The 24431-nt window shown below is 48.3% G+C and overlaps 1 protein-coding gene across 1 annotated transcript in view; it reads right to left on the bottom strand.

The window, feature by feature from the left end:
* The window catches only part of Fstl4 (follistatin like 4), a 397613-nt gene that overhangs the window by 97384 nt on the left and 275798 nt on the right, over positions 1 to 24431 (bottom strand). Inside the window, exons 5-6 of the mRNA XM_051180724.1 lie at positions 13690 to 13883; positions 9406 to 9529 (exon numbers count right to left, since the gene is read on the bottom strand). Of these exons, the coding sequence (XP_051036681.1) occupies positions 9406 to 9529; positions 13690 to 13883 (318 nt within the window). The remainder of the gene's footprint in view (positions 1 to 9405; positions 9530 to 13689; positions 13884 to 24431) is intronic.

The following is a 24431-nucleotide window of genomic DNA, read 5'->3' on the forward strand; positions in this document are numbered from 1 at the left end:
CTAAAACCCACATAGTTGAGCATGCTTGTGAGGGTTTTTCTTGATTGGATCATTTGAGGTGAGAAGACTCACCCTAAATCTGAGCTACACCTTCTGAGAGCAGCCCACATGGAAGGACACAGGAGAAGGAAACTGTTGCTTTTTGTGTGCCTGCCCTCACTCTCACTGGCTGCTTCTTCTATCCTGGTGTGAGAACCTACTTCTTTCAGATTCCAGCACAGACTGAAGACCAGCAGTTCTTCAGGAATCCTTGGGATTTCAGTCACATTCTGGTACTGCTGAGACACCTAGCCCGTGAACTACAAGATTCCTGCCCCTTTTAACTTGTAGTCACCATTGCTGGACCATTGCCTGACCACAGCCTGCAAGCCCACGCATGTGTGTGCACACACATGCATACATTTTTCATTCTATCAGTCCCATTCCTTTAGAGAACCCTGGTTAATACAGGACTGTTGCTGAGGCCAAGACCCCCTCTGGATGTGACCACTACTGCTTTCTCAACTCCCTACCTCTCTGGAAGACATTCCACAACTTTTCTTCCTTTCCAAACCCAGAGCCCCAAGCTTCATGAGGAAGTTCTGGTCACCTGTTATCTGTTACTCATATGCCAGTGTTCTCAGGTCTCATGGCTCCTTGGGGAGGACAGGGCTGTGTTTTAGAAGGCCTGGTCAGCACCCAGCAGGATGATGGGGGTCTGATTTACCTTGCTTGCATTCTGTGCCCTGTGCTGGATGATATGATACAAGGAGACATGGGAACCCTGACCTCCCATAGGGATGGAACCTGTCCACTCCAGGCCCATCTGTTCATTCAATGACTACACATATTAGAGGCCGGTAGGGCTCTTGGCCAGTACCAGGAATATGTCAATGCTGAGTTATATGACCTCTAATTCTCGGTGTCTATCTGATCCACCCCCATTCACTCACTCTGAGCTGGCCACAGGCCAACTCAACCCTTTAATACCTTGCTGTGTCCTGAGTGTGAGCAATGTAGCCCTGAACTTGGTTATGGCAGCTTCTGCCAGGCTAGGGCTCAGTGAAAGCTTCTTGGGAACTCCTAGGTTGTCAGCTGCCACCAAGATTATCTATCAGTGAGGGATGCCAAGTGATGGGTGCTCTGAACACACATTTGAACCTATTGCCAGGTACCAGTGTGTTTTCAATGCTATCTCTATGGATATCCTATAGCTTTATGGCCTTTGCCAATATTCCAGCCACCTACCATTCTCCCTGTATCAACCTTGGGCCCAGAGGGCAGCTGCAAGGAGAGGCTAAGTTCTGGGATAGTCAGAAGCCACCTTGGCCTCTAGGGATGGAGTGGTGGGTGCCCTGTGAGAGACATGGTAAGAAGAGGCTGATGTATGAGGAATTTAAGATGAGGCAGCATCTGGTGGTGCCTGACTGATGTTTAAGTAGCTGTGTAGGCATCAAACTCCTCTTTCTACCTACCCATAGCTTCTTGGTTCCTAGGGTATGACTCTTCAGCCTGCTCTCACCAAGGGTTACCCTGCTACTGGGGTTTGGTATTGAGTGTGACTGATGCTCACTCAGTCACTGTATCCTGTCATGGATTTCCTCTAACCACTTCCTCACCACCCCTACCCCAGGACACATTCCTTGTGCAGACCACAGACCGGGCCCTCGTAATGGTAGCTGTAGGGTTTTGCAAGGAACTGTTACTGCATCTGAAAAGAGGTGGTAGGAGAAGACAGGCTTAGGTCTGAGTAACCAGGAAGACAGGACAATAAGTAGAGCTGGATCATAAACCTTAAGACCATCCCCATTCCCAGAAACTGACTTCCTCCATCTAGGCTCTATTTCTGCAAGGTTCTACAATCTCCCAAAATAGTGCCTGCCACCAGTTGGGGACAAAGTGTTGACACATGAGCTTGTGGAGACACTCCACATATAAACCATAACAGTCTTTCAAGTGTGCTTCCTCATACTCTAGAGTACCTGGTCATCATCAGATGCCTCACATTCCCCATCAGCCACGCCCACTAGAAAATGAGGGTGCTCCTAGCAGGCCAAGTAGGTAGCAGGTTGCTGGGGCTCTCATTCTTTGTTGTAAATTTGCTGGGCTTTTGCTTGGAGCCTTGAAGGCAACCTTGGCCACACAAGGATCCTCATTGAGGTTATAGGCTTTGGATCACCCAGGCTTGCACACCCCAAGCCTCCCCAACACTATGATTCAGGGGAACAAGCTTGGAAATCAGAAATATAATCTTCAGTGCTGAATTGTGCATTAAAGTTCCTACAAGAGCTTTGCAAGAAAACAGTGAGATTCATGATGGCAATACGGCGCTATCCTGTAAAAGGCTGACATTTCAATTGTTCTCATTTATATCCCTGTAACCAAATCTTTTGCCTCCTCTGCAGCCATTTTAAAGTATTTACTAATATCCAGAGAGCTCCATGCAGAATTTTTAGTTTCTCCATGAAGTATAAAGTCAGGCTGGGCTGTCTGATCCCACGAACATGAGTTGACTCTACAGCCTTTAGGATGATGATGGACAAGGTTTCTAGACACCCTACCCTGCCTCTCCCTCCAAGAGGAAGGTTAAAAAAAAAAACCCAAACCACCAAGCATCATATTTTAATGATTTCCTTTTGCAATTTGTATATAATAGATTTTCAATAACAACCTGTAATTAGTTCATTTTCTACTATTCAGTTGCTTTGCACTGAGGCCATTGACAGCTTCCAGCTGTGATCTTAAAAAAGGAAGACTGAGCTCCAGACAAAGGCTGGAAATGCTGGGCCTCACAATGCAGTTGCAGTTAGAAGCAAACTACCAAGATGAGAAAGAGGCAATGTGATTTTGAGACTTCAAAGTGGATAGAGGAGGAAGAAGAGGAGGAGGAAGATGCTGAGGGAGAGGAAGAGGAAGAGGGTGAGGAGCAGACACAAGCCCGGACTGTCCTAGAGGATGGGGTACAGGGCTTGGTCGATGTGAGAAAGTGAGAAAGTGATCTTGATGGGGAAAGACCATTGGGATGACCTAGAAGTGTGGGTACAGCACATTTCTCCCTGGAGAATGTAGAGGGGAATGCCACGTGAGTTTAAATGCTTAAGAAGTTTCTGGAATCATGTCCAAGGGCAACCCCAATTCTGCTACTTGCTGACTGTGTGACCTCAGGTTGGCTACTTAAACTTCACTCAATTTGTTTCTTTCTCTAAGAAAGTGGTCTCAGTGCACAGTAGTGGCACATGTTAAATGCTAGGTGTCTCTATGGCTACAAGATCCCATTGCCAACTACAGTGATGCCGACATACACAGACCCTGAGATGGTGTGCTGGCTCTGAACCCCCCTTCTAGCCTGGCCTCACTGCTATGAGCTAAAGGTCAAAGGTGAAGCAGGACCTGCCTTCACCCGCAGTCAGACTCACCCTATATGGGCAGAGAGCCCAAGAGAGCCAGTTAGTGCTGGTGGTTGTCGTTAAATCTTTTTGTACACTGTGAAGTTGTGTTCTTACCAAGGTGCCCTCTGATTGGCTTAATAAAGAGCTAAATGACCAATAGCTGTGTAGGAGAGGATAGCCAGGATATCAGGGAAGAGAGAGGAAGAGGATATGAACCTAGGCTCATGAGACACCAGTGGGCGGCGGAGCAAGTTGGATATACAGTACAGAGGCCAGGTAACCAAGCCACGTGGCAAAATGTAGATTAATAAAAGCACGTAATTTAAGTTATAAGAGCTTGTTGGTTAAAAGCCAAAGCTAAAGGCCAAGTTTTCATAATTAATATTAGCTCTCCACGTTGTTATTGGGGAGTTGACAGTCTCACAAAAGAAAGTCCAGCTACATTTGAGAAAACTCGCTAAAGCTTGTCTTCTTTCACCACCTTGGTGACCGCTGGGTTTGTGGAGGTGGGTATGGAAGTGTGGAAGGGTGGCAGCCGTTATTGGCTTCAGGGGAGCAGCCAGACTGTTCCTCCCTTCCACTTTGCAGCAAAGATGTTGGGAAACATGTGCAGCTTCACCAGGTGAATGGTCCCTCTGATTCAGAGTTGCCCTGACTACAAGAGACAGGCAGTGAGGAGATCATAGCTTTCCCCTTTCTGTATGCAGGGAGCTCCCAAGTGCCAGAGGGAGGCCTAGGTCAGATTCCCACCCTGTCAGCACCCTGGGGTCCCTGCTGAGCTGGAGTGTTACTGTGTGAAGCATGTGGCAGCGACTGCTCAACACCTGCCCCCACCCACTCATTTGCTGGGCTTGCCCTCAGAGGATTAATTATGCAGACAAGTGGCTTTCTAAAAAGAAGAAGAAACTGATAATGAATTTAAAGACAGAGAGAAAAAAAAAAAAAAAACCAGCCCTCATTTAAGTGACCTGTTTCTTCCCCCATGATCCCAACTTGAACGTTTGGAAAAGTGTAAAAATATGCAGAACTGAGAAGCTTTTTTAGGTGAGTGACTTTTGAGTTAATTGACTGTGATGAACAGTCAGGACCAGCTTGCATCTGGCTTTCCGGTGGCCCTGGAACCTGGGTCTCTGCCACAGCAGGGACAGGTGGCTGTGGGGGTGGAAGGGAGGAAGATGGAGGACACATGCAGAGAGGACACTGTGCCTTTAGTTCCTAGGTCTGACTTTGATCTGGGGTGTCAAAAGCGACTTGAAAACAAATGTTTAGTTGATAGATGGAGTGAGACAGGGAGGCCACCTTCATCTTTCATGCCTGTCACTGTGTGGGATGGGTGACTGGGATGCGAGTCCTAGCCCTGACTGATGGTCAGAAAGAGATGGATGCAGGGCAGAGGAGACTCAGTTGCTAAAGTGCTTGCTTTGCAAGCACAGGGACTTGTGTTTTATCATAGAATTGTCCCCCTCCTCCACCTCTGCCCTGCTTTTTTTTTTAAAAAGGCTCAGCCTGGTGGCACATGACTGTAATCCCAATCTAGTACCAGGGAGGAAGAGAGACAGATCCCTGGGGCTTGCCCTCCAGGCAGCCCTGACTACTTGATGAGTTCCAGGCCAGTGAGAAACCCTTTCAAAAACCAAGGTAGGCAGTGACCAAGAAACTATATCCTAGGTTATTGTTTGACCTCCACACTCCTGCATTCACACACACACACACACACACACACACACACACACACAAACAGGTGTGCACGCAGGTTGTGGGGGAACAGAGAGGTAGAACACCTGTCCTGTGTCCTCTTCCCAGAGTGAGGCAATCACCTACTTCCTAAAGCTGGGAGTGAGATGCAACCTCATCATGAACCAAGTCACTTAGAAAGGCAGCTAGTAGCCATGGAACTCTGTGCCTAGTCTTTAACAAGCTGTGTACTGCAAACCAGCTCACCAGAAGGTGGGCTTCTGAGGAAGCCTTCCTCTCCATCCTCACCACACTCATCAATACATGTCATTTCTGTAGGACAAATACCCAGACACATCATTTTTGTTTGTTTGTTGTTTTGAGACACGGTCTTATTACATACCCCTGGATGGCCCAGAACTCATAGAGATGCATTCACTTTTGCCTCCCAAGAATGAAAGGTGTGTGCCATCACTCCAAGACCTACCATCTCCAATAAAGTGACTGAGATTTCTTCAGAAGGCTGTGGGGCTGGAACCCCTCGGCATCCTCCACCCTACCTTGTAGCCTAAATGAAATTCCAAATTCTCAACTTATTCCAGGTCATCAATGCCCACTGTTAAAATTAAATCTAAAATATTGTTGCTGAGATTGGTAAGATACAATGGGCTTTTAGTGAGATTTCCTGAATTCCCACCACATTTTAGGGAATCAGTTATACCTGTATGTCTCATTTTAATTACTTATTTAGAACTCACTGAGCCAAACATCTATCACTACAGCTCTGGAAATTAGCATGCAGTTCCTATAACTTTGAAAAGCCATTGATCCCCAGATGCTCAGAGCCTCAGGATGTCAGGTCTTTATAGCTGGGTTAACTCATTTTGTGGCTTCCTCAGTGGCTGCAAGTTTACATTTTATTGCATATCTATTATTTGTGTTGGGCTGTGATAAATGGTTTGGCTGCCTGGCTCAAAACAAGTCCAAGGCAACCGCAGAATCTAATTTGCTTCAAAAATGATGATTACAAAGCTTTTCAAATAATAATCCGGGCATGGAAGGCACAGACATCAGGGTAGCCTGCCTGAGAGCTATGGCTAAGCTGAAGGGACAGTGTGCCCTCTTTCCTACAGTGGCTCTTGTTTATATAGACAATCAAGAACCTATCTGTTTACATGGGAGTAGAGATGGTTGCATTTTCTCAGGAAAAAATTGCTGTTTGGCTCCAGATCCATTCCCAGGATAGAGGATCTGCCATCATTGGCCCACATGGGTGGTGGTACATAGCTGAATTAATTTCTTTACTTATTGCTGTCATCAACTGCCTGACAAAAGCTACTTTAGGAAGAGAGGGTTTACTTTGGCTCACAGTTTGAGAGGATACAGGCTATCATGGCAGGGAAGGCACAGCAAGCAGTAGCAGTGTGTGGCAGCTGGTCATATTGTATACACAGTCAGGAGGTAGAGAGAGATGCATACTGGTGCCCAGGTTGTCTTACCCTTTTTCAAGCAGTCTAGGACTCCTGCCCACAGGATGGTTCTGCTCACATCTAGGGGTGGGCCTTCTCATCTCAACTTACCCAATCGAGATACTCCCTCCCTGTATGGCACAGGTGTGCCTTTGAGGTGATCTAGATCTTTCTACAGAGGAGTTGACATTTAGGCAGCATTCCTGAAGTGATCTGTCCCCAGAAACCATGCCACTTCCTGACTTGGAGAATGAGTCTGGCTGTTGTACCTTCTGACACTGTTTCCCTGGTCCTTCTGAGTTCTGTGGGACTAGAGTTATCAAGGGGAGTGGATAGAGAGACTAGTGACGAACACAAGCACTAGGGTCAGCATGAAGGGTCTCTCTTGTGCTACTCAGGTCAACACTTAGTAAATGTTTCTCTGAATAACAATAATAACAACAACAATAACAATGACTCTTCCTTTTTGGGTAGACTTTATGTGGTTGTGGATATCGGAGGTGTTAAGATCCCCACCACTGTGGATTTAGAGTTACTGCCCACTCAACTGTGTGTTTACAAAGTTCCTGATTTTTAATAGTCTACTCCCTAAACATTTTAAAAATTCAACATTTATTTTGGGAATAATCTCTTGATACTTCTAGCAATAGGACAAGCTTATAAGTCACTCACACTTTATCAGGAACTAGTATCATCAGGCTCTACTAGTTGCCAAGGATGAGGATGACAGAGACCAAACATAATTGTAGTACATCAAACAAAGCCTTGTAGTAGTGCCTGACTGGTAACCCTGGACACCAAAGAGCCTGTGAACTGGAAAGCCTTTGCTTTCCCCACAGAACCACACTAGGCACACGGGAAATTCCTGCAGAGAAAAATTACTTGCTTCTCTCCTTTATGTCTTTCAAATATGTCTTCTATTTGTCATAAAACTCCTTTTGCCAACAAGACAGAAGAACTGTCTCTTGGGAATAGCCAGAGCTCAAAGAAGTGTCACTACACTGCAGGGATACCTTCTGGGAAGATGAAATCCTCATGAGTGCTAGGAGGAAGAATCCTAAATTCCATGGCTTAGGATGTTCAGTGTCTTCAGGAGCTCAGACGGCCTCCCCAAGGTTAATGCCTACCATGGGGCTGTGGCTACAGGAGCTTGCAGGTCATCATAAGCATGGCACAGGGCGCATACACTATCTGCTCTAAGTGGGCCAGAGTACCCTTGGATATAAAGGGGCTTCCTCTGCTTACAGTAAAGGAAATTCTTTTGGCTTCTAGTGTGGGTCCAGCATACTAGGTGCCCTCCCCTCAGTGTGGGCCCTGGTGGACCTCTCTGAGGTTACCTCTCATGTCAGCAAGCCCCACCCAGAATTAGCTTGATGGAATCTCAAGCAGGTCATCTCCAGGTTTGGCACACACCAGGGAACCACTCAGGGCAACTCCCCTGTTTTCAAAGGAGTGGAAAAAGAAAAGGGAAACAAGTGTCAAGACTATGATTAGCAAACCGACTTAGGGAATGGGAAGTTACACAGGGATAAGAAGCTGCCTCTCATCTGAGACCACAGAGCTAAGACTGAACTACTGACCGTGGCTCTTGGAAACCTGCCCACTGCTTCCATTTCCTGAAAGAGGTGTGCATCTGCTCTCTCCTTTGAGAAGTGGCCACCACCAATATTCACTTAGACAGCAAATCCTGTTTGCTAAAGACACAAGCTGTCTTAACTAGAAACTGCACATTTCACTTTCTGTAAAACTTGCTTAGTTCTGGGAAAATTCTGCTTTGGGGTGGGGATAAAAAGACCACCCTAACATGGTCACAAAGTTATGACAATCCCTAACCCTATGAAACGTTTCTGATATAGCCTCTTTGGGCAATAGCTAGAGGCTATAACAGCACATTAACTAAAGAAGCTTTTGTTTGTTTGTTTTTTCCCTGAGAGTTGCTTGCTCATTGAGGGCCCCCACTCCCAATACAACAGGAGTACATACTGTCTGGGGCTTCTCTAGCTATCCCACTACCTCTCTTGAACATAGAGACTTTCTCCATTGTCCTTGGGTAGTGACTGGGTCCAGCTTCTGTCTGGCCATGCCTCCAGCCCCTCCCTCGGAGTCTCCCTCCAGGTAGGGCTCCTCATTGGAGCCCAGTGGCCTTCAGGGATGTAGAACAGTCTTCCCTGAATGGAAACATTCCCTCCTGAAGGAAGGAGGGGAGCTTATGACCCAGGAAGTAAATGAAACAAGGACAGGAAGCTCCTGAAATCCACAAGATTCACAGGACCCTCTCCCTCAAGTTATCTAAGTAATAGAAATTGGAGGTAAGAGGAGACCTTCTGGCCAGTAGAGTTGCCTTCACGCCCTGCAGGAAAGTTGTTAACCTGTAAAGCCATTGCCCATGTTAGAGTGGGCTTTTCTGCGATGCTGCCACCTTTGAGTCTGTTAAGTAACTCCAGTAACTCCCCTGGTTCACTAAGCCAGACTTGAATGGACTCATTTCTGTGGTCTGTCACTGATGTCATTTGTGAGGTGAATAGACACATCTTCATTTCTCCCCAGGAAAAATCACATGGTATGCAGTCAAGAGGATTGTTGTTACAGCTCTGCTGTAGTTACAGCCCCACATCCCTCCATCAATGAAGGTCGTACTTATTCAAAGGGAAGAGGGTTGGCGAGCCCTCTCCTTCCCATTCACCTTATTTTGCCTCTTTCTTATAACTCCAGCTTGTACAGAACAATCTCAACTTCTTTTATATCTAAGCCAAATCCTGGAGGACTGCTAAAGCCAGGCTCACATGTTCTATCTACCTGCAGTCCAGACTCCTGATGCCACATCACTACCAAGCCATGGGAATATCAGAAAATTCGTTCCCATTCCCACAGCCCTGTGCAGAGATCTTACTTACGGAAGGCTGTGTAGAACTCTCCAAGAGTCAAGGAGCCGTCACTGTTATAGTCATCAAATTGCAGGAGATCGCCCGGTGAGCATCCCTTCAGGGAACCATCCAGGTCCTGCTCCTTTAGTACATACTGTGAGGTGAGAAGAGACAAAGCCAGAGTCACCAAGGAGCTCAGCATCACGGATGGTGCTGGAAAATGTCACAGGTCTAGTGGGGACTCAGGGAAGCATAACAGGCCTTAGGGTGTGGGGATGAATGAAATCCCTAGTAAATGTGTGTTGTTGGCATGACCATGACCACATCAAAGAATCCAATGCCTCAGACCTATGGGAAAGGCAAAACCTTTCCTAGGTTGGCATGAGGGAAATGGCAAAGGCTCCCCTGGGTCCATGTGCAGATGTTGACACTGTGTGCAGACAGTATGGACCACAGCCCCCTCCTCCTGGATGGCTGCGGACTGATCTTCTTTCCTATAGAAAACCCAATCCAGATTAGCAAAACCCTGTATATAATGGACTTGCTTTCTAAATTCAGATGTATACAATAAGCTGGATTTCTAGGCTGTTGTTGGTGCATCTCCATGACAGTGAATGACCACCCATCCCAGTTGTGTGTGTGTCTGTACGTCCATCCTTTCTTCATTCCCTCATTTCCTCAGGACTCAGGGCAATTCCAAAGCCATGCAGGTACCCAGAGATCTGTATTCTGGTCTGATTTGAACCCTTCACTTTATAAATAAGGAAACTGAGGCCCTGAGAAGGAAGTGCTGGGCATCAGGTCCATGGTCTCCATGACTGGTGCACAGAGCCAGGGGATCTAAGTGAGGAAGACTCTTTGGGGTCACTTGTCTGTCACTTGTGCTGTTAATAGGGAAACAGACTAGAGAAGAGCTTGATCCCAGGAAGCCAGCGAGCAGCTGACCTCAGGGTAGGAACCCAAGCCACTATGTGTGATAGTTATTTTTCACTGTCAGGCTGACTATTGTTGGAATGATCTAGAAGACACCAGAGAGGTTTAAGGTAGGAGGGAAGACCCGCCCAGACTGAATAAGGGAGGGAGGAAGGAATTGTAAAACCTGATCAACACTGGTACTCATCTTTCTGATTGATGACGCAGGGTGACCAGCAGCCTCATGCTCTTGTTCCTGTATATTCTCACCACTGTATCCCCTCAAACTGTAATCCAGAAGTCAACCCCTCTCCCCAGGTTGCTTCTTGATAGGTATTATAGCACAGCAATGAGAAAAAGAACATGCCATATTTCATCATCATATTCATGCCCCTCAACCATGCACCAGCCCTAACCACTGGTAAGAGAGTTTGCTTGCCGTGGCACATACCCAGAAAGCAGTTGCTGACCAGATTTGTCTCAGTTACATTTCTGTTCCTGTGATAAAACACACTCTGGCAAAGGCAACTTAAAGGGAGAAAAGATTTTTCAGAGTTCCTGGCAATAGAGTGCCACTGAGTCATGGAAGACATGGCAGTGGCAGGGAAGGTACGGTGGCAAGCAGGGTGCTGGCTAACAGGTTTCATCTCCACTCAGGAAACACAGGGTGAATGCAATGCGAGGTGAGGATCAGGCTATCAAGCCTCAAGGCCCACTCCCAGTGACATATTTCCTCCAGTAAGATTCTATCTCTCACAGGTTCTACAACCTTCCCAAACAACATCACCAGACTCATGAGTCTACCAGGGCATTTCAGGTTTGAGCTACAGTGAGACCTGAGCCTGCCTTGTTCTTCCAGGGCCACAAATGCCACCCTTCAGCCAGGATCCTGATTTAGGAGCTATTGGTGGACTCTGGTGGTATCCTCTGTGGTTATGGTTTAACCCACAAGATATAGAACCCATTCCTCCATCACAGTCAGCCACATTAAAGGTCATGTGGGTAGAATTTCCATGTACCCTCACTTAGCTGAGTGCTGAGAGCCACAGGATGGGTAAGGGAGATACTACAAAGGAAATCAAGAGAGAGGAAACGTTTTTGCTTTATTTTGGGGGTGGAGATAGAGGCATTTTTCTCTTTGTTTAACATTACCAGCTTGGTTGGCTATATTAAAGGCAATTTAATGTGATAATGTTAAAAAAAATAATGACCCTTCACCCAGCAAGTGAGCGTGTTCGATAAAAAGGAGATCAACCATGACGCCTCAGATCAATCTTCAGAAGATGGAAATTTCCCTTTGTCTATTTCTACATTGGAAATTGATTAACTTTTCATAGAACTGACGGGTTCTTTCCTCGGGCACCTCTGATTCAGTGTCAAGGCAAGACCCACATTAGCTGGGCTCTGCTTGGTGGATTTACGAGATGGACTTTAAATATATTAAAATTTAAAGAGGAAATCATAGTCCAATTACCATGCTTTTTAATGGCTTCAGGTGCCTCTAGCCACATCTCTGCCAGGTTAGAGCAATGAACCCAAGAAGGTCTGTGGGGACCCATGTGGGTCTGGGTACCCAGTGCTCACAGCTGCCTCTGCCCAGGGCAGTCTGATGTCATTTGCCCTATGCTTCCTGCTCAGTCTGTAGTATGAGGAATGACAGATGTGTGTTTCCCTGCAGATAGTAATAACCAGCAAGACCTCTGGGCTTTCCCAGAGTCATTCTTATCATATGAGGGCTCCTAGCCCTGCTCCTTGGGGTCTAGCTAGAGCTGAGGACTGAATATTACTGACAAGAGTAGCGATATGCTGGCCCGATGGCGCCATGCCATCTGTGGACAGCAGACTTCCTAGGATGATGAGGTTTGTGTGGTGAGTGGAACCGAGTCACTGCTTTCTTTCGTCCCTAGAGCCTCAGTTCCTCCTCTGAAAACATCTGTGAAGCGGGACGGTAGCAGTCCCGATCCTAGACGAGAGGACACTGGAGGATGAGGTGGGAGCAATAATGATAATGATGATGATGATGACAATGGCGATGCTGCTGCCCACCAGGAACATCCCGTGTGCCATGTGACAATGCTAAACACATCATAGATCTTGACTACATGCTGCTTTGGCTCTGAAGCTTGCATTCTTAGCTCCTGTCCCTACATAGAACATCAAGGAGATGTTTATCCACCACAGGCTATCAACTTGATCTGGCTATCAGCTTGATTGCTATTGTGGAGCATGTGTGTCTGCATGCTTGCGTGTGAGTGCTGCACATGTGTGTACACACACACGGAGGCCTTTCTTGACTGCTCTCAGCACTCTTGAGGCAGGGCCTCTCATGTGTACCAGAGCTTGCTCCAGGCTTCTCTGTTTCCTTTATACGGGATTTACAGGGTGACTCCACAACCACTTGGCTTTTACATGGCTTCTGGGTACCCAAACTCTGGTGCAAACACTCACAAAGCAGGTGTCTCATCCACTGAGCCACTGCCCCAGCCTCCAGACTATCCTTTTGTGTCATGGCATCAAAGGTGAGAACTCATCCTGTCACCTCTCCCCTGGGTGACCACTTTGTAGCCTCTGGGGCAGAGTAGTCTCCATGGTCCACTTGCCTGGGAAAGCTGCACTCATTTCCTCGCTTCTATTTACATGGCCCTTCTGTTCCACACCAGCCTTCCTGCCACCAGAACCCTCTGAGCTTCTCCCTGGCAGTGGCAGTGGCGGTGGCCCCAGGGAGTGATATTGCTCATTCTTGCTTCTTCTGTGATATAGACACTAACCACCCAGGCACCTCCTTAAAGTTGGATAGAGTGATACCTTCTAACCCAAAGCCTTTGGGGAAGAGGCATACCTCAGGGTCAGATCCATAGGCATTCTCAGATTAGCACCTTTAATGGGATGGACACAGGGCTTCCCACAAGTAAAACAGCTGGGGAGGGGATTGGGTCATTGTTATTTGGATGCCAAAGTATAGTACTGTCACTGGGCAGAGGCCTTGGGGACCCCCAGGTCGGAGCACCAAAGATGCTCACTGTAACAAGTACTGTTTCCCCTTTGACATTTCTGTTGTAGAAAGTGACAGGCTCAAAAAACGGCAAAGACTGGCTTTCTGAGGAAAACACCACTGGGCAGCCCCTCTGAGGGATGCTTTGCCTGCAAGCTGAAGAAGCATCAAAAGGGGTTTGTAAACATAGGCTGAGATGGCAGGTGGCAAGGAGACATGGACAGGATTTTGTGTGTAAGACACTGTCAGGGGTGCTGACAACAAGCTGTGAATCCTAGGAAGGACAGGAGAGGGGCCCCACTGGCAACTGTGACAGAGAGTTACAAACAACTGTCCCTGCAAAGGAATGTTTCTCCTCAACATGTGCCATCCGGGCTCTCTCCACAGTCCCTGTTGAATGCTGTACCCACCTGAGCCAGCTCCAAGCTGCTAAGGTGGCCATTGCCATCAATATCCAAGTCCTTAAACAGAGATTCCACCAAGAGACGCTTCTGGGAGGTGAGGTTCTGCCTGTTGGTTCCTTGCTGGAGCGGCTGTCTTCGGCTCTGGAGTGCCAGAAGGACATTTTTGAGACGAGCATAGCCAGCCATGGTGCACATGTCACCTGGAGAGAAAATATGGGGCTGTTATGTCAAATGTCCCCTGTAGTCTTGAGAGAATGTTCTACCATCAATCCCTTTATCCATCCCATTCATATGCAGTTGCTGCACACATTCCAGTGTGCAATAAACAGTGCCACTATGGGGGGGGGGTGGCTGGAGAGATGGCTCAGCGGTTAGGTCAAGAGCACTGGCTGCTCTTCCAGAGGTCCTGAGTTCAATTCTCAGCAACCACATGTGGCTCACAACCATCTGTAATGAGATCTGGAGCCCTCTTCTGGTGTGCAAACACACATAACACTGTATACATAATAAACAAATCTTAAAAAACAAACAAACAAGCATGCCTTTAATCCCAGCACTTGGGAGGCAGAAGCAGCCGGATCTCTGTGAGTTCAAGAGCAGCCTGGTCTACAGAGCTAGTTCCAGGACAATCAGAGCTGTTACACAGAGAAACCCTATCTGGGAAAAACAAACAAACAACCCAAACAAAACAACTCCCTCCCCCAACAGTGCCACTGTCAGAGGGGGCTCACTTGTCCATCTGCCCACCAATCCAGCCACTGTCATGGAGAGGGCTGGATTGTCTCTCTGTCCACCCCTCCAGCCTACAGATATTTAAGTGAGTTCCTACTTGAGCCAGACATAATGGGGGAATGTCTTCCAGTGGAATGTGCAACTGTTGTCCCACAGTGGGAGGAAAGCCAGCCCCAATTTCATTCTGTCACAGTTAGCTTTTTGTCTTAATCCTATCCTGAAGGCTGCTTTTGAATCCTTGGCCTCATAGATTAGGGAGTTTTAGTTAACAGGGCTAATAATCCCTTCTTAAGGTAATTAGGTACACTCCCAGAGCTGGGTTAGTTGAAAACAAACATGTGTACACAAGTCCATGACCAAGAAACAAAAGGAAGCTTTAGGAGATTAAACCAGAGCATGGAGCACACAGCCCATTACTCTTAGGCCTTTTATCACTCACACGGCATTGCACGGTGCTTTGGCAAATGAGGCCTGTGATGCACTTCAACATGACATAGTTTATCTTGCTGATGACGGGGCCACCATACAGGGTGCAGCCAGTAAACCAGGGATGCAGGGAGCCACAGAGCAGAGCTCCTCCAGCAACTCCCTTCCTACTTCTCCGGGGGCACCAAACATTTCCTGAGCTTGGCCTTGTTGGGTCTGGGGAGTGCTGATGCGTGCCTTCCATTCTAACTGGAAGATCAGTAGGAGCTGGGTATGGCTTTTTACCAGTACCTACTGGGGCCAAGGCTTCTTCCCCTGAAATCCAATACCACTTGAAGGTGCCAGGTTAACCTCTCAGGACGGGATAGCAAACAGGCTTGAGTTTGGGGACTACTGGGTTTGTGAGTCCCAGCTCCGCTGCATCCAGGTTGTGTAACCTGGGACAAGGGGCCTCAATGATCTCATCTGAGAAATGGAATAAGAGTGCATCCTACACTGGGACAGTATGAGGGTTCATTAACACAGTCAATATGTATCTTTACTCTCAGCCAGTACTCAGCGATTGGTAGCTGCTCTCCCACTTTTAGTTGTTGGGACCATGATGGGGAGAGCAGAGACTCACAGAAGCTCCTCAGTGGGAAAGGGCCAAAGCTGTTTTCTCTCCTTCCCTGCCTTTCTCACTGGAGAAGCCCAGGTAGCTGAATCACTTTTTCTTGCACTTGTTTGTATTTCTAGATTTTCTCCCAATTTGGGGTCAATTGATTCTCGTCAGAAACAAATGCCTGTTACTATTTCCTTTGTGTGTTTATTTAGAAGAAAAAAAAATCAATTGCTGTGTTCAATATAATTAAATCTATTTGTTTCTTGGGAGTTGCCTGCTCTGACACAAGGGCGCTCTCCCATCCCCAGACCTGACCCTATCCTTCTCTTGCCTAGTGGTGATCTGTTCCTGAGAGTTCTTGGGACCCACAGACATTCCCCATTTTTAAACCAAATGGCTGTGGAGTATTGAGCATGGCCTCCTTGGCCTACTTTTGTGAGTCAGTAGGGCTGGGAAGAATGTGTCTGGTGGCTGGAATTTTCTTCTCAAAAAACTATTTTGGGGAAAGAGTCTTGCCTGAGTCTAGCTCATCACCCCTTACCAAAGAGGGTGAAATCTGCTGACAAATGGAGTAGAAATAAGGGAACAGAGTGGGGATGGAGGGTAGTTGTTTAGCTGTTGGGGTGGGTGATGGCAGAAGTGTCCACATGGAGGCTGTGAATAAACTGGAGGGACTGTCAGGTTTCCCTGGGGACAGGTACCTGCACCAGGTGCTAGGAAGCTGGTGTCTGCAGTGACTAAAGTGGTATTACTAGAAGGCCTCCCTTAGACATGCTAGTCAGCGATGAACATCCTGAGAACCTGTGACAGCAGAGCCACCTGGAGGTTACAGCAGGCAGGTCAGATGGGTAGTGAGGTCTTAGGCTTGCTGATCCCCCAAGATGCTTCTTGGAGCTTCTTAGAGCTGCCTGCTGCCCTGTACCAAGGGTCTATAGCTAGACAACCTTCAGCATGAGCCATCTGGGAAGACCAGGAGGTGGTCTTGATGAGGTGGAGCTGGGGAGGGGGCTGTGGTAACATCTCAGGCTTTGCTCTCCTACCAAATCCTGCATATCTTCAGGATGGGGATGCAACTTAATTGGTAGAGATCTTGCCTAGCATGCAAGAAGCCTTGGGTTCAGTTTGCATAAAACTGTGAGTAGTGGTACATGCTTGTTACCCTGGAACTCCCAAGGTGGAGGCAATGGGATCAGAAGTTCAAGGACATCCTCAGCTATATGGCAAATGAGGCCAGCCTGGGTTACATGAGAACCTAACTCACACACAGTTTTTTCTGAGCACCCAGAGGCTTCTGTTGTACATCTAGAAGCCAAGCTGGAGGGCTCAGGTGTCTTAAGGAGATCAGTTAAGAGCAGGGGGAGGGAAGCTGTGTAGAAGATCGGATATGCAGTAGGAGGGCAGTGCGAGTTTTAGAAGGAGGCCCAGGGACCAGCATGGTGTGCAGGGCACACACAGAGCATCTGGAGGCCAGTGGAGCTAGACGAGTCACTCATAGGCCTGTGGACAACATCAAGGCAGGAGAGGGTGGTTGGTCCATTTCAAAAGGACAAAGAGGCTATACACTAATGTGGGAGCCAGGGCAGGGATCCAGATACAGCAACACAATGCTCCCAACTCTTGTCCTTCCTTTCCTTTCCCGAGGACCCTCCCCCTTGTTTGGCCTCTTCAGTGCTGGAGAATGAACCCAGGGCCTTTTTGAGCACTAGGCAAGTATTTTACTACTGAGTTACACTCCAGGCTCTGGCAGGGAAGATTTGATCTCTCTTCATTCCCAGAGCAGCCATGCTTCAAATGAGTGCCATGGAGAACTCCACCTAAACTCAAATCCATCACCTGCCTAGTGTCACTGAACTCTTCTAGTCCTGTGCCCTCACCCCACACATTGGAAAGATCTGAGGACATAGCAGAGAAAGCTACCCAAGTATAGGGATTTATGCAACAGTAGAGTCGATTACTTTAGAGTCTGCGGTCTACCCTCTCTTACTGGAGACACACTTGATGCTTCTCCTACAAATGTGCTGTCCTGGTGGCACTGTGCCACTATTCCATGCTGTCATCCAGTCTCTGAGTTCAGTTGTAGGGTGGGATTTCCTCCCTATAGCAGGCTTGACCCTAGGATGCCTGTCTCGCCAGGAGAGGTCACTGCGATGTGGCTGCAATGTGGCTGCAATGTGGCTGGCAGGTACCTTATGTTCCCGTCTCCATGCCTTCCCCACCATGACGGGCTGTACCTTCAAACTGTGAGCCCAAATCAACTTGTCCTTAAGTCAGTTTTGTCTCAGCAATGAGAAAAGTAGTTAATATAACCAACTGACACTTCTAATGAGCCTTACCTAAGGGAGCCCAAGGACCACCCAAGCTTGATAGGGCAGGGCACCTTAACATCTTACAGCATCCGCATCGTGACAGAACAGGAGCCACCGAGGCCTGAGGTACCCTTTTGATGACACTGGCAGGTTGACCCCAGTGAGGAGAGATGTAGCTCATTCATTTTTGTCTCATGCTGACAACTGAGATAGCTGACAACTAACTCTACATATAGTTCCATGGGACGAGGAAGCCATCTTAGATTTCTTTTCCCCCCTCTCTTCTTCTACCCAAGGTTGTCCCCACTCTGGGACATCTCCATGTCTGCCTGGCTGTCAGAAGGCATCCAAGCCACTTTCTGGCTAGTCTAGGGTCCCCCACACAGCAGAGGTTGTCCAGTTAGTCCTAGGATGCTCCTGCATCTAGACCAGGCTTTCTTTGACAAATAAAATATTGATCAGTGTACTGAAGAGTCCAGTGTGTGTTCCTATTTTTTCTGTCAGAACTTGGTAATGAACTGCATTTATCAAGCCCGTTCTCCACGAGAAAGGTCAGTTGCAGATCTGGCTAAGTTGTCATGACACCTCATTAATCTGGCTCCCTCAATAACTGTCCCTCTTTGAAGATTCTAAAGTGTTTCCATTCTGGCCTTGCTCCCCCCATGCCAAGGGATACGAGCATAGAGGGAGCGCAGACTTAGCTGCATTTAATATTTTGAGCAGAGGGAGACAGGAAGCAGGAGTTACCTCCAGAATTAAGTGTTCATCAAAGGGACACTTGCTATTGCAAAACAAAAGGAAACAGGGGAGGAATTGTGAATATTCCATCAGCCACTTGGCCTCTGCCAGACTGTGCCTCAAAAGAACTGTCTTCATTCTCTGGCAGGTGAAGTTCCATTCTCAGGTGTGGGTAGGGTCAAGGGGAGGACAACATGGAAAAAAACGAGTGAGACAGACAGGCAGTGAGAAGCCCATGCTCTGAGAGTGCCTGCATGGAAATGGTGAGGAGTGCATGTGTGCCTGGACGTTCTACGGCTTCCTCCTTTCCTGCTGAGGCTGTTTTCCAACCAGGTCCTTGGTGAGCCCTCTCCCACCTCCTTCTCCACCTATTGCCCAATTTCTCCCTCATTACCCTTCCCCAACCTCCCATTTAGTACTGACACATTCTCTGCTAACAAGCAGGTGCTCCATTAGTTCCCTGCTCGCCTGGTTTGCAGGTGCAAGCCCAGCACCTGGCCTATCACCTGCACCTGGGGGTTAGGTATTACCGGCCCTTAACTTTACAATGCATTCTCCTTTACAAAGAAGGGAGGCAGAGGGGCTCAGATAGTGTCATGGTGATGGGGGAAGGGTGGAAACACGAGGGTGATGGGGCCGGCCCTTCATCATTCACTGAGTGCAATGTAGGTGCGGGGGTGGGGGGTGGGGGTGAGGGGGTGGGGGGTGGGGGGCTGGGGGGGGATAACTCTGGAGTGTGGGCGTGTGTTTTTGGTCATCGACAGTCAAGCTTCCTGGGATTGCCAGGGTCTATGGCCCTTACCTCACCCAGGGATGCTCTAAAGTCTGCACAGCTGGTCCAACAGAGTGAACTCCAGCATGGCCACCCTGGGAGTGGGGGTAGGGTGGCCAGCCTCAGGGAGCATGGACACTGGGTTACATAGAAGGGTCTCTTCTGGTGGGGACAAGGAGGCTCCCTGAAAAGTGCCTGGGAGTGGAAGCAGATGAAAATTTCTTCTCTTTTCTATCCAGGGTGGTCCTGGATAGACTTTTAAGGGACCTTTAAGGGAGGCCTGAGGGTACATTCAGCCATGAATAGCATTAGAAAAGGCCCTGTTCCTCCACAGGGCTCTGCCCAGTAAATGTGCAGAAAAGTAGCCGAGAGATCCAAGCCTCAGGCAGAAATCGAGGATGCAGTGGTTTTGGGGAACCCCAATGTTGCTATGAAAACCCCAGCCCTGATGGGCCCTAGCTGGACACAGCTCTCTTTGTGTTGAGTTCACAGGTCAGCCCTGGCCTCAGGCAACCTTGACCATGATTTTGGAGAGAAGGCACAGGACTCAGGCTGCCCAACATCATACCATCCTACCGTAGTAGCTTTTCTTCAGGGAACTGGGTCGGGAGTGCTAAAGGGAGGGGTTGTAGGCTGAAAATAAGCTGTCCTCCATAGCATCACAGATTTGAAGGTTGGTTCACCATTGCTGGCACTGTTTGGGAAGTTGTGGAACCTTCAGGAGATGGTGCCTCAGTGGAGGAAGTGGGCCTTGGTGTTTATAGCTGACTTCCTGTCTACTCCCTGCTTCTGACTGGGGGACACTAAAGTAACGGATACCTCATGTTCTTGCTGAGATGGGTTGAAGCCTCAAACTGTGACCAGAATAAACTCCTTTTTCCCTTAAGTCACTTCTTGTCATGTATTTTGTCACAGAAGTGAGGAATGTAAGTAACAGAGAGGGAGGGTAAAGGGAAAGGCAGGAGCCACTGAGGATTATAGACACTTTTCCAGAGCAGTGTATAGACCACTGCTTCAGTAACTGCACAGGGACCACGTGCGCTGGAATACAGCTGTCTTTGGTCTGGCAGGGTGGCCCGGCTCCTTCCAGGCTGTAACCAGAGCTTAGGGCCTTAGGGCCACACCTGGCAACACCCCCAGAAGGCTTGAGGGACACCACTGGACTCCATCCTTCTGCCTTTCAGCTTTGCCCACAGGCAGTCTCCTCTCCCCTCCAAAACAGCTGTCCTGGCTCCCCCACCCCGACTGTCACATTCATCCTGACAATTCTGTGATCTTTACCACCAAAGCAAAGAACTTTCGTGTGTCTGGCACCAACATTCTCACCCAAGTGGCTGTGTGTCCTCACCATGTGTCATTGTGAGGTCTATTTTGAAACCGCTAAGCTGTGCAAAGAGCAAGAAGAATTTTGTCCCAGATCTAATTCATGACGCATCGAGACTGTGCTGGAATTTAGCTTAAGAGGAACAGATGTTTCACTTGATGTAAATTCATGAACATTAGCAATCTTTCAGCTGCCATTTCTGGGAAAATTCAATTAACAATAAATACCAAAACCAATGGGCTTATCTCTTGGATACATTTTTGCTAACGTGATATAGTTCTTTAGGTGGTGTGGATAGAGCCACAAAATCCTAAGAAATCCAGAGAACAGTGAAACACACAAGACACAGGCCTCCTTACAATCCCCAAACCTACACCGGTGTTCCCAAAGTCATGCCACCTGGTAACCCAAAGCTGGGCCTTGGGACTGCTAAGTGGAGTAGTCACTATGAACTCTACTCAAGCATACTATGGATACATATGTATCTATGCTTGTCTGAGATCTAACCTGATTAAGTCTCCAGCCTCCTTTCATAATTTGTGCTCAGTCCTGCCACCTGTGAAAGTAAGTCAGGCTGACTGCCTCCCTAAAGGAATTAAGTAGAAAGGGAATTCAGGCTAAACCTTAGTGTAGCTGCCTTGCCACAGGGAGTTGGGAGAGGGAGGGAGAATAAGAGAGAGAGGGAGGGAGAGAGGGAGAGAGGGAGAGGGAGGAAGGGAAGGAAAGAGAGAGGGGAAAAAGGGAGGGAGGGAGGGAGGGAGAAGGAGGGCATGCGCGCGCGCGCACACACACACACACACACACACACACACACACAGAGAGAGAGAGAGAGAGAGAGAGAGAGAGAGAGACTAAGAGCATCTTCTAATGTCAGGCCTTCACTCCTTTATATATCAGGCATGTTCTAGACCCTCCACCTAGGTGTAGGGACAGGAGAGCATGGCCACAGGATGGGGCTCATCTTGTATTGTGGATCTGCCAGCTGTCACAGGCATGGCTAGATTTGCAGCTGAAAGGGTTGGTTCTTTCAAAGGTCAACTGCTGGCATTTGGCCAGCCCATATCTTGGGCCAGGTGTTTGGCAGACAGGCACATCCTGCCAGCCAGTGGCCGCTAAGGAGAACTGAATGGTAGCATCTTTGTAGATGTCACAGGGACTTCCAGGGTGCAGTCACTCATCTTCCCAGAATTCAGTAGGAGTGGCAAGCTGCCCCTGGCTAATTCCAACCTGGGGTGTCTGCATTTGTCATCTCTGTTGATGGTGAACTTTCTAGGTTGAAGATGCCAGGCCTGTTTGGGGACCACAAACAGAATCTACATATCTAGGGCTTTGCATGACCTTCAGTGCATAATACACACACACACACACACACACACACACACACACACACACACACACACACTTGTGTGCCCACACATGCATGAGCAGATCTCACACTTGAATCTCCAAATTCATTGGACTGGGACTAGTCAAACCCACACCAACACACCTCATATGGACAAAACATTTCAAGTTTCACCCCAGAACCTGGTGATTTAAATGAACAAAACCTACCCAGACCTTTGTTAGGTAAGTGGTACATTTGCTCATGAATGCAGGGTTCAGTTGATGTTGCCACACAATCTGCTACTTGACATTTACAACCCTCACTTTTATTCCTATTAAAGGAAGCAAAATTGGCTAGATTCCTGGGAGAGGGATCACTTGCACATTTTATGGCTGACTGAAACATCCATCCGGTGGCCCCAGAGTGAAAGAATAATGTTTGGGAATTTGTATAAACTCTAAAGCCCTCTTGGCATTAAGAACTTTATCCTGTAGTGTTGGTTGAAGCCCCACCCCCACCATCCATCTACCCTAAGAAATCACAGTTTCCTTTTGGGATGTGGGCACTAGCTCTTCATACACTCAGGGAGGGGGTTGTCTCAGCGGTCTTGGCAGAAGCCCAGCTGCTGGCCACTCCCACCCTGCCTTGCCTCTCAACTACACCTGGGAGCAGCAGGAGAGCTGAGGCCAGAGTACAGCAGGATGGGGAAGTTGGAGGGAATGAATGGGGTGGGGTGAGAGGCTTCCTTGAAAGACTGACCCCCATGACATTTAGTCTGGGGCTGTCTCTCCCTCATGTGGTGGCTGAGACAAAAGCCCCCAGGCTCAAGGGGAAGGCTCAGCAGCAGCAGCCAGGCAGTGCAGGACTGCTTAATTCTCATGTGGGTTGAAGGGCATGTCAGGATTGTGTGCTATGTCCTTACCAAGAGTCCCTGGAAGTTGGTGTACAGTTCAGAGGGGTTCTTTCTGGTGTCACAATGATGTGGGGGATGCAGGCTTCGTGGCATGTAATGGCCAGGGTCATGGTGGCTTCATCCTGCTCAAGCCTTTGCTGGCCAGCCAGGAATCGCATTTGAGTTTTTGAATAACCTAGTCATGGAAGTAAAAGACTGGCCATGTGAGAAGATGGAGCAGGCCAGAGTGCCGGACTGTGTCTCACTGCTTGGTGCTCCTGAGGGATTATCTCAGGCCTTCTTGCTTACACACAGTAATTGTCAACCTCTCAGTTGAGCCATAAAGCCACTGGATTTTACAGGTTGCAGACAGGCTCTTTTCTTGGAGTGAGGGACGTGTACTGATGCCAGGGGTGGGGGTGGGATAGGGGATGAGGGTTGGGGGGAGGGGGGAGCTATACTCAAAACACGAATGCTCTGGGCGGTCTGCCTGTAGGAGCTCCATGGAGCTGGGGAAACTACTTCCTGATGGTCTGTAGAGGCCAGTCTTGCCCTAACCTGGGCTCCCAGAAAAACAAAAAACAAAACAAAACAAAAAAAAACAAAAACAAAACAAAACAAAAAAAACAAAAAACAAAAAACCCGGCATTTCAGAACCCGGCATTTCAGAGAGCAAGATGAACAGGTTTAGACTTGACAGGATTTGGGGATTTCCTGGGGTTTCAAGCTTGCTCTTTGCTTCCCTGTGTTCAGAGATTGATAGTAAATCCTAGGTCAAAACCAAACAAGGCTGCCTGGGAAGAACTCTGAGCCAGACCAGCCGTGCTATAGGCAGAACATGGGTATGCGTGAAGTACTGGGGCTCTAGGATGAAGGGGAGAAGGCTTCCTTCCTACACTCTGCCCACTGGGCACTGTTCAGACTGGGAAGCTTCCAGAATGCAGCAGCTTATGGGGGAGCTGTAGAAAACCTTATCTCTGTGGATGGTAGACCCAGGTAGCACATTCAGGTCACGGAGTTTGGCATCCAGGAGGAGGGCCTGGGAATGTGCAGTGAGTGGTCTGTGAGGGATGTAGGCAGGGCATGTGGGAAAGGGCCCTGCATGCTCTCCTCTGAGTTCCCACAAAGCCATTCTCCTTCTCCCCAACCTGCTGAGCTATTCCAGTCACATCTCAGCCAGGCTGCATGGTGTTTGTGGTGTGTGCTCTGAAAGATGGGAGTCTGAGGATAGGCTGGCTCTTACTACATTCCCACACCAAGAAATCCCTTTGGCCCTCTGTGCCTTCCATATTCATAAGTTCTTCAAGCCCCAGAACGGCCTCCTAGTTGCTTTAGTCTAGCATGGAAATGATGCACACACTTTGCAAGGGTTCAGGGCCTGGGGAGATGATGGGAGCAAGAGGACTGTGTCTGGATTCCCAGAGGAAGAAGAGAAACACATCTGGAAGTGTGCCAGGACCTGGAAATGTGGGACCAGCAGCATGCAGCCCAAGGCTCTTTGTGCCTCAGAGCCTAAGCAAGCACCCTGCCTAGCTGTACCCTGTGTATGTAGTACAGCTTATGTGTACCACAGACACATACATGTTGCCTCAGGACAGGTTTGTCTACATTCTTTGGGATTAGACTTTGA

Source organism: Phodopus roborovskii, unplaced genomic scaffold (assembly GCF_943737965.1).
Source record: "Phodopus roborovskii unplaced genomic scaffold, PHOROB, whole genome shotgun sequence".
Lineage (NCBI taxonomy): Eukaryota > Metazoa > Chordata > Mammalia > Rodentia > Cricetidae > Phodopus > Phodopus roborovskii.